The sequence below is a fragment of the Cajanus cajan genome, chromosome 2 (genome assembly GCF_000230855.2).
Source record: "Cajanus cajan strain Asha chromosome 2, NIPB_CcT2T_4, whole genome shotgun sequence".
Taxonomy (NCBI): Eukaryota; Viridiplantae; Streptophyta; class Magnoliopsida; order Fabales; family Fabaceae; genus Cajanus; species Cajanus cajan.
The window spans coordinates 63827039-63841128 of NC_138518.1; the positions used below are offsets into that span (position 1 = coordinate 63827039).

General features: G+C 33.9%; 2 protein-coding genes across 6 annotated transcripts; both read right to left on the bottom strand.

Moving 5' to 3' along the window:
- Positions 1-2388: 2388 nt before the first annotated feature.
- Positions 2389-8340, bottom strand: LOC145954457 (uncharacterized). Of its 5 annotated transcripts, XM_083068670.1 has the most exons (6): positions 4769-8339; positions 4161-4297; positions 4036-4086; positions 3839-3958; positions 3687-3764; positions 3494-3605 (listed from the first exon to the last, which is right to left on the bottom strand). In XM_083068670.1, exons 1-4 carry the CDS (start codon positions 6477-6479, stop codon positions 3875-3877), a joined length of 1983 nt encoding a protein of 660 aa, XP_082924796.1. In that variant the 5' UTR covers positions 6480-8339; the 3' UTR covers positions 3494-3605; positions 3687-3764; positions 3839-3874. The 5 variants fall into 5 exon arrangements, with proteins under 5 accessions (XP_082924800.1, XP_082924798.1, XP_082924799.1 ...); XM_083068674.1 differs by lacking the exons at positions 4161-4297; positions 4769-8339 and adding an exon at positions 2389-3345 and having other exon boundaries at positions 3467-3605; XM_083068672.1 differs by lacking the exons at positions 4161-4297; positions 4769-8339 and adding an exon at positions 2389-3345 and having other exon boundaries at positions 3422-3605.
- A 2377-nt stretch (positions 8341-10717) lies between these two features.
- Positions 10718-11896, bottom strand: LOC109809364 (protein PLANT CADMIUM RESISTANCE 1). Its single transcript, XM_020372648.3, has 4 exons — positions 11737-11896; positions 11548-11619; positions 11266-11478; positions 10718-11168 (listed from the first exon to the last, which is right to left on the bottom strand). The coding sequence occupies exons 1-4, from the start codon at positions 11804-11806 to the stop codon at positions 11092-11094; spliced, it is 432 nt and encodes a 143-aa protein (XP_020228237.1). The 5' UTR covers positions 11807-11896; the 3' UTR covers positions 10718-11091.
- Positions 11897-14090: the final 2194 nt, after the last annotated feature.

The following is a 14090-nucleotide window of genomic DNA, read 5'->3' on the forward strand; positions in this document are numbered from 1 at the left end:
TGGGATTTATTATACACCAGAGGGGGATCGAGGTAGACAAGAACAAAACCAAGGCTATCATGGAGACCAAGCCTCCATCGAACAAGAAAGAGCTTCAATCTCTCTTAGGTAAAGTAAATTTTTTGAGGAGATTTATTTCGAATTTGTCTGGTAAAACTAAAGTATTCTCTCCTTTGTTGCGTTTAAAAAAGGAGCAAGAATTTCGATGGGATGAAGAGCACCAGAGAGCATTCGAAGAAATTAAAGCTTACTTGGCTCATCCTCCAGTGCTTGCACCAATCTCTGAAGGGAAGCAACTGAAGTTGTACATTTCAGCTAATGATTCGACTATTGCGGGCATGCTGGCGCAAGATGATGAAAATGGCATCGAAAGAGTCATTTACTATTTAAGTCGAATGTTAGTAGGAGCAGAACTTAGATACACCCCTTTAGAGAAATTATGTTTAAGTCTTTATGTTGCGTGTACCAAGTTGAAGTACTATATTAGGACTCGTAATGTTGTAATACTTTGTCGAAGTAATGTGATAAAATATATGTTGTGTAAACCTGTGTTACATTCTCGAGTCGGCAAATGGGCACTTGCCTTAACCGAATACCCATTAACTTTCGAGCCGCTAAAAGCAACTAAAGGACAAATAATTGCAGATTTTCTTGCAGAACATTCGAATGGAACTGAAGAAGTTAATTACATAACCACCAAGCCTTGGCAATTATATTTCGATGGCTCGAAACACGAGTTAGGCGCCGGAATAGGTCTTTTAATCATCTCTCCCAAAGGGGTCCCGACGAAGTTATCAGTCAAAACAAATACAGGATGCTCGAATAATGAAACTGAATACCAAGCATTGATTACTGGACTTGAGATTCTTGAAGAATTAGGCGCTAAAAATGTGGTAATTCGAGGAGATTCACAACTGGTCATCAAACAATTAACTCGAGAGTATAAGTGTTTAAATGAAAAATTAATTGAATTCAAAACTCGAGCTACACGATTACTTGACACGTTTGATGAAGTAGAGTTACAACACATTCCCCGGGACTCAAATCATATTGCAAATAAATTGGCCCAAATAGCCTCTGGATATAAAATCAGTAAAGAGTATCTTGAATATCTGATTCATACAGAGAGTGAAGTGTTAGACTATCGAGCAATTCTAAATATAAGTTCAGCAGGTCAACAAGATTGGAGGAGCGAATTGATCGAATACTTGCGAAATCCTAACATAAAGGTCGAAAGGAAGATTAAACTCCAAGCTCTTAATTATCTCTTACTAAATGATGAATTGTACAAAAGAGGCTTCGACGGAGTTTTGTTCAAATGTTTGGGAGACCATGAAGGTTATATAGCAATGGCAGAAATTCATGAAGGCATTTGTGGAGCACATCAAGCTGGAAAGAAGATGAAATGGGTTTTGTCAAGGAAAGGCTTATATTGGCCTACTATGATTAAAGATTGTATCGAATTCGCAAAAAGTTGTGTGGAGTGTCAAAAGCATGGACCAATACAAAAGGTACCGGCAAGTGAGTTGCATTCGATCATCAAACCTTGGCCATTTCGGGGTTGGGCAATGGATTTAATCGGACAAATACACCCACCTTCCTCGAAGAACCACAGGTATATACTAGTTGCCATAGACTATTTTACAAAATGGGTTGAAGCTATTCCTTTGAAAGAAGTCGAGCAAAAAGATATAATTGATTTTATCGAAGACCATATTATTACAAGGTTTGGAATTCCTCAAACAATCACTACTGATCAGGGTACGGTTTTCACGGGTCGAAACATTGCTCGATATGCAGAATCAAGAGGAATTAAGTTGGTAACTTCAACACCATATTATGCCCAAGCTAATGGTCAAGTTGAGGCTGCTAATAAAGTGGTAATTGGTTTAATCAAAAAACACATATCAAATAAACCTCGAAATTGGCATGAAACTCTCGTCCAAATACTATGGGCATATAGGAACTCACCTCGAGATGCCACGAAAACAACCCCATATAAATTAGTATATGGCCATGAGGCTATTCTTCCTATCGATATTAACTTACAATCAATTCATATACAAAAACAAAATGAATTACCCGTGGAGGATTATTGGAACTTGATGTATGATGAGTTGATCTCTTTAGAGGAAGAAAGATTAATTGCGTTACAGAATATTGTTCGACAGAAAGAAAGAGTCGAGAAAACTTATAATAAGAGAGTGAATATGCAACGTTTTCGAGTCGGAGAATTGGTATTAAAAGTTATACTTCCCATGGATCAAAAATCTCGATGTTTGGGGAAGTGGTCATATAATTGGGAAGGCCCATTTCTAGTCGAGCAAGTATATTCAAAGAACGCATATGTAATTAAGGAGATAAATAATTCAAGTGCAAGCAAAGTCATAAATGGGAAATATTTAAAACATTTCCATAAAAGAGCAGAAGAATAATTGTTCAATACAAGGCAAATATAAACTAAAAGGTTGGAAAAATAGATAAGAAGAATGAATTATTGCAAAAATTGCTTCTTGAAATCCTCGAAAGCTTTGTAAGCCTCGTCCAGATTCTTTTTGCGAGACGCACATTGAGCTTCTAAATGCCTCTTCTGCTCCAAAGTCTTTGCTAATCGAGAAGAAATGGCTTTGCCCTCTTCCTTAAGCCCTGTTTGATGTTGCTTGATCTCTTGACTCTTAATTTTCACTTCATCCTTCTTCGAGCGAGTTTTGTCAAGCTCGTGGTTTAAGGCTTCGATAGTACGTTCGATATCAGCCTCCTCCTTCTGCAATGCTTGTAAAGCAGAAATTATTTCTTCCGTTGATTTCTTGATAGAAACCAACTCGTCTCGGAGTTTCTCGAGCTTAGCACGGTCTCCTTCAGTTTCGACCTCAATTTGAGTCACTTCTTGATATGCAGTAGACCACTGAGTTCGAAGTTCCCAGGCGCGGCTAAAGGGCTTGATAAATGCTTGAAGCTCTAAAGAAATATCAGAAGGAAGGTCCGAATAACTGAGCAACTCATCAATCATTTGTTGCACTTCCGTTTTGAATTCAGGAATAAGGAAGGCTTGATCGAGATCTTTAACGTATGCCTTCGAGCGAAAAGAGTCGAGTAGGGGTTGGTAAGAAGGTGTGTCAGAAGCTGGCTCAACAACCTTCAATTTGTCTTTCTCTGACCCAGAGGGACCACTCGTCCAGTTGTCCAACACTTCGAAGATAGTATTGATATCTTCGTCCTCGTCATTAAAGAAACTCATCAAATCCAAATCTGGAGAGGGAATCAAGGAGAGACCTTGGACAGAAGAAGTAGCACCGCCCTGGGTTGAAGGAGAAGTGGTAAAAGGTCTAGGGGACTCAGTTGAACCTGCACAAAAGTAAATACATAAGAAACTTCCATTAACAAGGTATCATATCGAAGATTAAAGTCGAAAGAAATATACCCTGGTTCGGATCCAAGGGAGGTTGTAGTTCGAAAGAAGGTTCACCTTGAGCGGAGTCTTGCCGCGTCTCCATATTAGTCAAAGGTTCGGGTTGGGGAATCTTACCCTCTTCGACAGGAGGGGGAACTTCTATCGAAGCCATGGCAGAGGCAAGCGCCGCAACATCCATTTGAGGAGTAGACAACTGAGGAAATGAAGAAGTCAGGCTAAACATCAAGAGGAAATTTGAGTCACAAGGTATAACAAGATGAACATGTTGGGTTACCTCAGTGGCAAAGGGTACGCTTTTCTGCACCTCTTGAGACACCCCTTGAGAAGAATCCAGTGGGATAATCGCAATATCCTATTAATAGGATTTTAGAACGGTTAAAGGCATAAGAGAAATATAAAGGAGGAAAGACGTCGAAATTGAGATACCTTAGGAACGGACTTCATGACATCTTTAAGCAACTTCTAGCCAGAGGATTGTTGAGGTTTTTTGGGAAGAGGCAAGACCATCTTACCTTTCCCCTTGTCTTGCTTTTTTGCGGTCGAGACCTGAATTGGAAAATAATTGATTAGGTATGAAAAACGAGCAAGAAAATAATCTTAATATTTGAGTTAAGATACTTAACAGTTTTGGTACTGTCTGAACCTATTCTTTGTTTCTTCGAGTTTCCAATACTCTGTAGAGTAGAATTTCGAGAAGGTAAGATAAAATATTAGTTTCGAGAAAAACTACAATCCAAACAAGGTATACCTTAGAACGTAAAGAAACCTTGTCAGCAGCAGTCTTTCTCTTTCGACCCTTTTTAGATGTCTCCTTATCCTCGTCATCGTCACTCTCCCAATCAGGAGTTGGATCAACATGTCGAGGAACACGCTGAGGGATGGCAGCTACAAGTTTCGAGCAAAGAAGTGAGAAAAGTTTAAGGTATACGCGAAGAAGAAGGAGGTGAAAAATATTTACCAGGAGGAGGGTTAATGTTATTGACCCAACATAATGGCCACCATTTGTTTCGAGGAAAATCGTACACGGAACATCTCGCGTAGGTAACTTTATTCTTTACAGGAACTTCTTTGCGCTCAAGGTAAAACGGGTCGAGGGTTTTCACCCAAGGAGGATGAGATACATGTTTAACTAGACCAAAAAGGGCATTTGGAAGAGGAGGTATATGCTTTGGACAAATTTTTCGAAATCAGTTTTACCTTGAGGATTTATTACCTTTTTTGAGCGAATGTTCCGTTGTACCATTTTCGATAATGAGACAGAAGCGTCAAAAATGGTTCGGTGCGCATTGTCAGGTCGATAACAAACCTTAAAAAATTGTTCGAATTGATAAATGATAAGTTGATTCTTGAAAGTACCTGGTTGTTTAGGCCCCTGCGAACAAGAAAGAGGAGAACTAATCAGCTTTTTCAGAAAGCCATCAAAATCGGTGAGTTTATCTACAATATAGTAACACCACCATCGAAGGTAGCATTTTGAGACTAAGAAGGAAGGAGAAAAGGTGGTCGGTGTAAGCCTAAGTTCTTTATCAGGGCGAAGGATGAAGTTAAGGACTTCTTCATAATTCCCTTTTTCGACACAAATATCCGCATCAATGCCTTCTTTACGTCGAAGGGGAAGAGGTTTCATTTGGCAAAGCCCAAACTGTCGAGCAAAAAGTTGGGGCTGATAAGGATAAAGTCTGACATCTTTTTGCCTCATACCCGACATGATCACATCCCAAGACAAGAATCCAAACCACAGGTCAGTTGAAGCTGGACTTATGCTACCAACTTGGTTATTTTGGCGCAACCATGTAGGACCTATCAAATTCGGTCGAATGAAAGGGGCTAAATCTTCAGTGAAGTCAGTAAAGCTAAGGATGGCTATAATATATTTCTCGAAATTGTCTACCAGACGCTTTCGAGGGGTAAGGGTTGTTAAACGAGCTCCTTCGAGTTCACATATGGGAATGGGTTTTGAGGGCAAATGAAGTTTCTTCTCCAATAGCGCGTTGAGCCAAAGTTGAAGTAGCCATAACGGGCCAGAGAGATTTCGAGGCCCAGATTCTCGAGCAAGACTTTCAGAAGCTTCATCAAGACAAGTATAAAGAGAGGCCAGAAGTAATTTGCTTAAGCAGATTTTCCTTTGCAAATGAAGGGCTTGAGCTAAATTGTAATAATATTTTGGGACTTGAAGCGAAGGGGTGCAAAAGACACAGGATGACAACCAGTACATAAGAAAGGCAATATGCTCTGAAGGTGAGACAGGCGTGTCAGGTTGTCCCATATGCGCGTTAATAAAGGCCAAATAGGTCTTCTTATCCCAAGAAATTGAAGTATCCTTGATCGAAATTTCCTCTTCAAAGGCGTCAGGATAAAACCTATCTCCAATAGGCTTTAACCCTGTTATAGCAGCAACATCAAGTAACGTCGGGCAAATGAAGCCACAAGGAAACTCGAAAGCCCGAGTCTCTCTATTCCAGAAGAAGATAGCAGAAAGGAGCATTTGAGGGTCGAAAAGGTGGAGGTCGAACTTAGCTAGTTGGATAAATTCAAAAATACCTGTTTCTTTCCATTCTGAGGACATAGAAGCCTCTACACGAGCTAACCAAGAGAGGTGCCTTTCTTTAACGGGGGGAAACGCTCTAAAAATTTTGGTAGTATCCCCAAAAAGGTTTAGGTCTATTTCTGGGGAATAAATGAAAGGTAGGGTGGTGGAGTCCTCAGGCAAAAGGGTATTACCATATCTCTTGGTATTTTGACCAGCAAAAGGACCAAGGAAAGCATGAACAGAACCATCTGCTAGAGAAAAAGGAAGAAGTACCTGAGATTGGTATATTTTCAAACTAGCCTCCTCCATGCCTGGAATTGGAATGAAAGTGTCATCACCTTCTTTGACCTTTTGAACCTGAGCACCAGTCAGTAGCAGAGGAGTGTCCTGGATAGTAGTTGCGGTGGCCATAGTGGTTACCGGAGTGGTGGGCATAGCAGCAGAAGTAGTAGCAATCAAAATAGGGGAAGAAGTGGTGGCAGTAGGAGACATTGAAGAAGCTACGGCAGCGGAAGTGGACGCAGCAGAAGAAGCCATAACAAACAAAAGCAAGAACAGAGAGAACGGTCTGAGAAGAAGATCAAGAACCAGAGCAAAAAAGAAACAGTGAGCAAGAAAACTTGGGCACGAAGGAAGAGAATGGTGAAAACAATTTAACCCTAGGGTGAAAAAGGGGTTTTAAACGAGGTAAATGGGCCTAGGTTGAAACGGGTTAGGTTAGGCAAGATTATTTGAAATATTAAATTGAATTTCCAAAACAACCGCCAAAACGTTTCATATCAGAAGGCAAATTTATGGAAAAATAGAAGTATGCGCCGTCAGAGCTATCAATGTCACATCCAAATGGTCAGTACCTTACAAGAATAGGTTTTCATCGAAAGAAAGATTAAGTTAACGTCAAGAAAAGTGAACATCAAGAAACAAATCGAGGAAGTATCGAAGAACAACCTTGATAGGAATTTAGTTTTCTCCTAAGATGCTCATCGAAACCAAATTCCTAGGGGGGCATTTGTTAGGCATACTCGAAAATCATGTGACTCGAAAAGATTGATAGCGCTGCCTGAGAAGTAAAATCAACACATGATGAAATTATGGGACTCGAAAAAACAAGTGTTGCTCGAAAATAGTTGAAAAGTTGAGACTGACAGAACATGGAGGTTAAGCCAAAACGGTTACTAAAAAATCAATCGAGAAAACAAGGAACGTGGGAAGAGCGGTTAAAGGAAGTTGAGTCAAGACCACGTAGCAAAGATAGTGGATAGCGGTTATGAGTCAAAAGCGTACATGTACAGAATCAACCGCCCTTGATTGCTCTATAAATACAAGGAGTACGGACCTTTACTGGGGTCGAAAAACTCATACTAGAATTGGACTCTGAAGCACTCTCTGCCTACACACACATATGGCTTTCGTGCACAAGATCGTTTTTGGGTATGACTGACTCTCGGCCTCTTTTTTCTCTTTTTAGGAGTAGAAGTAGAATAGTCTTCTTGTTCGTTGTTTAATTACGTAGTGTATTCATGTACCTGGATCAATATGTTCGCATGTGTAACGTAATTTGATCATTGTACGAAATGAACTATGATTTGCATTGCTAACATATATATTGTTCACTCTGTTCATATTATTATTTGCTTGCATGAGCATTGCTTGTTAGTAGTAATAGAAGAACATTTCGAAACAAGTAGTTGCTAAGACTTTTTCATCCTACTCTTCATTCTCGGTAACACGATAACACACAGTAAGGCACCTAAATTGAAATACGTTCGTATGCTAGTCTAAATAAAAAGAACCCAGGATTTGATGGTTAATTCCACCGTAAACAATTCTATAACTAAAACTAATGATTCTTTTATGAGACATTTTTTGTTACTTCATATTAAAATCTGAATTAACAGTGACACACTTATTTTTATTTTTTTCCAAAGTCATTTATGTACATATTTTTCTTTTCTTTTCTATTAGTCAGTCAAGTACGAATTTTGATGGTTTTTTTTTTCAACTGAAACGTCTAAAACCAAAACTTTATATTATTTCATTGGCTGTCCGAAAAACATTTACCAATGTGAATGCATTGCATTCGCGTTTATTGGTTTTTGGATGGGCTGACAAATTTTGATCACCTCTACTTATTACAATTACTTGAGGTTTTTTGTTTTTTTAAATGTATATATTTTTGTTTAGTAAATCTTCGATTAAACTACCTGATGGTGTGTTTGGATTTGAATGATAAATTTAAAAATTTAAGGAATTTGATTTTTTTTAGAATTTAAATTATTTTTTATTTTAACTTCTATTATTCTTTAAATATTTTGTTTGAATTGATTTATTCAAATTTTTATAATTTTTAATTTTTAATTTGAATATGATAATTTTTTAGGTACATAAAAAATTGATTTTAAATATATATATATATATATATATATATTGAGATTTTAAGATTAAATTTTATAAAAATAAATATTAGTCAATTTATTATTTTAAAAAATAATATTGGATCATATTTAATAATTTAAAAATATTATTAAATAATCAATAATTAAAAAATTATTAATATTATTTATGTCAACTTTGAAGGGAAGGTGAAGGAAGTAGTGAAAAAAGAAAGAAAAAATAGAAGAAAAAAAAAACAAAATAGAAAGAGAGAGAGAGATGAAGAGAAAAGAGAAATAGGAGAGAGAGATGAGAAAGAAAAAAGATTAAAAAAAAATTAAAGAGGATAAAAAAGAAAAAAGGGAGACAAGGGAAGGAGAAATAAAATAGAGTATAACTAATGGAAAGAGATAGACAAAATGAAATATAAAAAATAAAAGAGGGAGATAAAAGAAATATAGGTGTGATAAAAAAGAAAAAATACAAATTTTTTTAAATTTTTACTTTTTTAGAAGAATTTTAAATTCTATTATTTTAAGGAAATTTATAAATATTTAAATTTTTTTATAATATCTCTTTCCAAAAAAGAAACGTGAGATTTTGAAGTGTTTAAACTTTAAAATTAATTCTTAATTTTTTTAAGGTTAATTTTTTTTTATTTTTATATTTGTATTTACTTTTTAGTCTTTGTAATTTAAAATATATTTTTTTAATTTTTATACTTATCTTTTTATATATAAGATATATCTTTTTAGTTTTTATAATTATAATTTTTTTAAATTTTTTAGTCTCTATTATTAATTATTTAATTATTTTAATTCTTGTTATTATTTATTTTTTGTAACGTCTTTTTCGTTATATTAATATAAAACAAATAATGTTAAAAAATAAAATAAAAAATAACGACCAAGACTAAAATAATTAAAATATTATAAATATATGAACTAAAAAAATTTACTTTAAACTATATATAAGAACTAAAACGAATTGAAAAAAAATAAATATAAACATTAAAATATCTATTTTAAACTATAAAAATAAAAAAAAATAAGTAAAATTATAAATATTAAAATAAAATTTTAACCTTCTTTTAAATTATTACTTTTTTATAAGTATATCTATTATATTAAATAAAAATTATTAAATGGATAAGATCTAAACCAGTGCAGATATTAATCTAGTTGGGTGTCATTGATGAAAGTCTGTGGAGCAAATGTTGTGTTCGGCAACATGTCACGTTATCAATGTGACATATCGTAAATTTTGTTTAAATATAATTTTGGTTTCCTATAAATGTATTTTTTTTTAGTTTATATAAATATTTTAGCTTAATTAGCTTTTCATTATATATATATTAGAAAACTCTCGACTAACATTCTTCTCACTTTCCTCAATATATTGGTCAATAATATTACATGTTGTTCTCGAAAACTATAACATATAGTTTTAAATTAGAAAAAACAATTTTAAATTTAGGTCACAGAACAACAAACTTATTTGAAGGACTAAAATGCAGTTAATTTTTTTTTTAATGTGAAAAGATTCCAATAAATAGGGGCGAACAACGATCCAGTTCGGACAATTTTGGATCTAAAAAGTTAAATTGATTGTAAATTGATTTTCAAAAAATATAACTCATTCTCGACTATTTATATTTAGGTTTGAGGCGATTTGAATTAATATGGATTTGAGTTTAAACAAACGAGTATATATTTTCAGTTAGGTTGTTTATCTAGACGATAAAAATCAATTTGGATGCGATGCTTGTCAACACAACAAAGACCCAAGAGCAAATTGAAAGTCACTATCAAATAAGAGCAAAATGGGAATTAAAAATGCAATTAAATGTAGAAGAAATATATAGAAGTGATCAAATTAATTGTAGAAGTGACTATCATATATAAATTATGGCTTAAATATGTTTTTTTTCCTCAAATTTAGGGTAAATCTATTTTTGCTCCCTCAAATTTAAAATTATTATTTTTAATTCCTGTAATTTCAAAAAATCTTATTTTAGTCATTATATTTAAATTTTGTTAAGAAATTTATCAAACATTATTGCATAAAACCTTCCTATTCGTGTTCCTATTAGTGAAAATATCACATTAAATCTAGTTGATATTGCATAACTGTCTTAATTAGTCACTTTTAAATATGTTATTGGTGATTTAAGGGACTAAAATAAGATTTTTAAAAATTACAGAGACTAAAAACAACAGTTTTAAATTTGAGGGACCAAAAACAAATTTACCTTAAATTTGAGGAACTAAAAACATATTTAAGCCATAAATTATTTTAGTTGTTATTTTTACAATTTTGTAATCTTTTTTATTTTTTATTATTACAAAAGATGTAATTTAAAATAATTTTAATGAAATAAATTAAATATCAAACACACAAAATTAAACTACTTTTATCACTTCAACATAAACCATACAACTATTATAAAAAAGTAACAATGATTACCAAATTACAAATATAAAACTTAAAAATTAAAACTATACTGTTAATATTTTTAAAAAAATAAAAAGTATTTATTTTAAATTATAAAGACTTAAAAAATAAAAATACTAAAGAAAAATAATTAAACCTTAAGTTTATTAAATTTTGAAGAGAGAGAGAGACGCATACTTGTTGGACTTGGAATTATTGGAGACACACAGGACACACACATGTGGTGGAGCACGCATGATGATATCCTTCCAAGTCTTGGACAACTTATTCCATTATCACTCACACTCACTAAACGACACCAGAATCGATTACGACATCACCACTAACGGCTCATGCCACCTTCCACCGCCGGAGCCGCCGTCACGCCGCTCGTTTGCATTTGCACATTCCCTTCCCAACCTACACGTACAGTTTCAAATTCAACTAATTACTAATTAAGCATGCATGCAGACACAATGAAACCAAATTGATCAGTTATATGTAATGGTTAATTTACCAGCAGAGACGCGGAATCCACGGGCTTGGAGTTCACGGTGCTCTTGGCAAATGGCGCAGTGGGAGCAGAAGCAACTCGACAAGAAATCGGTGCATTGGTGACCCTCAATCCCATATTGCCTCCTTATTTTTGTACGGTACAAGCACGTGTAGATACCCGCAAAATATGTAAAACCACCAAGTAGACAGAAAAGTGTTCCATGTACACAACAAGCTGCATACACAATCAAATTAATTCAACACCAACTTCACACATGCACTTAGAATCAATCATCACACTCACAGGTTGTTCCTTGGTCCACGATCTCAGCTATCCTTCCAAAGCTAACGCAGGGGCAACACAACGTGAGGCAGCCTGCAAGTGCAACCCATAACATCAAATCCACTTTATTTTGTGTACAGATACCGTAACTTTATGTGATAGTAAAGATATGAAAAGAAGCTAGCGAAATAATTAAATAATATATAGTACAGTTGCCGCAATCAGAGAAGCAGTCGCATAAGCCAGTCGACCATGATCCCACAGCACCCTTCTCGGACATTTTCTAAAACAAAATTCTGAGTGTGCACACTGTCGCTTAGACCTGAGGGCTCGCTGGATCGTTAATAATACAAAGCCAAGGTGAAGGTGGAGCCCATACAATAATAGCATAAATATCCAAATGCTTCGTTAAACTCATTATCACTCATTTCATTTTTAAAACTTGAGTGCATATTTAATTTACCCTCGCAAGTCGCAATCTCCCAACTCTATATGAAATTACCGCTTTTTTCTATTAATATATATATATATATATGCTTGTATTTTAAATCAAGACCAGTTGTCACAATTTCTTTGGTCCAATTAGTGGTGCAGTCCGTCTTCAATACAGTCAAAGTCTAAAAAAAAAAAAAAAAAAAATTAGTTTTTGACAAAGTTAAAAGTCCAATACAATGATAAAAGAAAAATACCGGTCGACAGTATCGGTATCAAAATTGTATATTTATTCATGAATGATTGGTCTGGACTGTATTGTATATTTAGATTTTTGAGTAATTCGTTGGAGAAATGGAGGGCAGTTTAAGAAAAGTGAGGGGTTTTTTTTTTTTTTTTTAAAAAAAAATTGTTTGGTTTAGTAATTTAGGAGTAGAAAGAAGGGGAATGACTTGGGGTTGAAAATAGGGATTACAATTTTATCTAGAATTTACGAGCATATGCAAAAAAAAAATAAAAAAAAAAATATAGAGATGGTATTATTAAGGTCATAAGGTCATACCCAAAGTTATTTCGTAAAATTGAAAATTTCAATACTATTAAGATCAAGAAAATTTATTAGATTATTTTTTGTTTGTGCATATAAATAAACTTTAAAAGACATAAAAAATATAGAGATGGTAAACTTTTTTTGTTTATGTAAAATAATTTAAAATGATACTTAGAATTCGACTCTTATTCTCTATTATGTAAGAAAAAGCTTAGTCTACCATCGAATTTGATCAGGTCAAGTTGGTCTTCTCCTGCTCACCTATAGTAGGACTTCAATCCATCATCATAAAGTAAAACTTTAAGCAATTAACTTTTAACAACTAATGAGATATCTTGACAACATGAATATCTTTTAAAATATCATAATCAAACATATTATATTTACCTAACGAAATATCTTTAATTATTAGGAATAATATATATTTCCATTAATCAACAATAATAACTTCATGCAATCATCGAAATATATCTCTGAGATATCATATAACATCATCTACAAATCTAGAGATATGATCAATTACTTATGTACGAGGCACCACATATCATTCTACCATATTCTCATTCTTAACTAAACTCTCCTTTAACTTGAATGTTAAATTGTTTTTGTAGGTACCGCCACCACCATGGATATCAAAGCAATCAAGATGTCATCCCCACTGTTGGAGAACTTGCAAATTTTGATAAGAACATTTAGCACCTATCATGGGATTGATAGCATGCCGAATCACTATCAAAAGTAAACTAGATTTTTCCTAAAATTTGTAATATAGGGAATAATTTAGGTCATTCTTCTCGAAGACACAAGTCAATTGGATCCAAAGTTATCACATAATTAGAAAGGTGATTTTTATGAACAACAAAGAGAATTTAGAATATTACAAACACAAACATGAAACACAAACGCGATCTCACAATTTCATTGAAATTCAAGAATGGTGAACAGGTCGATTTAGGTTATTTTACGTCTAAATCTAAATATAGATATAGATCTAAAATTAATCTTCAAATCTGATCTAGATCCATTAAAACAAAATTTATAATCATGAAAAATGGATCTAGAATGGAGAAGAAGACAAAAAGAATTTGTACGGTAAAAATAAATTGGGAACTCGAATTTTACTGTAATTCATGAAACCTTGAATTGGATGAATGGATTAATCACACATCTTCATCAAGACATTGCAATTCCTTTGTGTAGAAAACTATAAAGAGAAAATTCTGAAAGAGAAGAGAAAATTTAGAGAAATTTGTAGAAGAAACAACTCTAAAATTTGAAAAATGAGTGTAAAGTGTACATAACAAGTCCCACAACACCTATTAATAAAGAAATATAATTGGCCTGATCAGAATATTTACAAGGCTCAACCCACTAAATCATCAACTAATTACATCTTAAACAAATCCTAACATTACATATTAAAAAAATAAAAAGAAAATATTATACAGGGCCCCAACTTTGCAACGCACTTTTGGGTCACTTAATGTCTGAATTGGCCTTTGCTCTCAATAGAGAAGTTGTAGAACTCTCTCAGCACTAGTGCAAAAGAGGCTTTTTACGTAAGTTATTTTAAGGTTTTTAC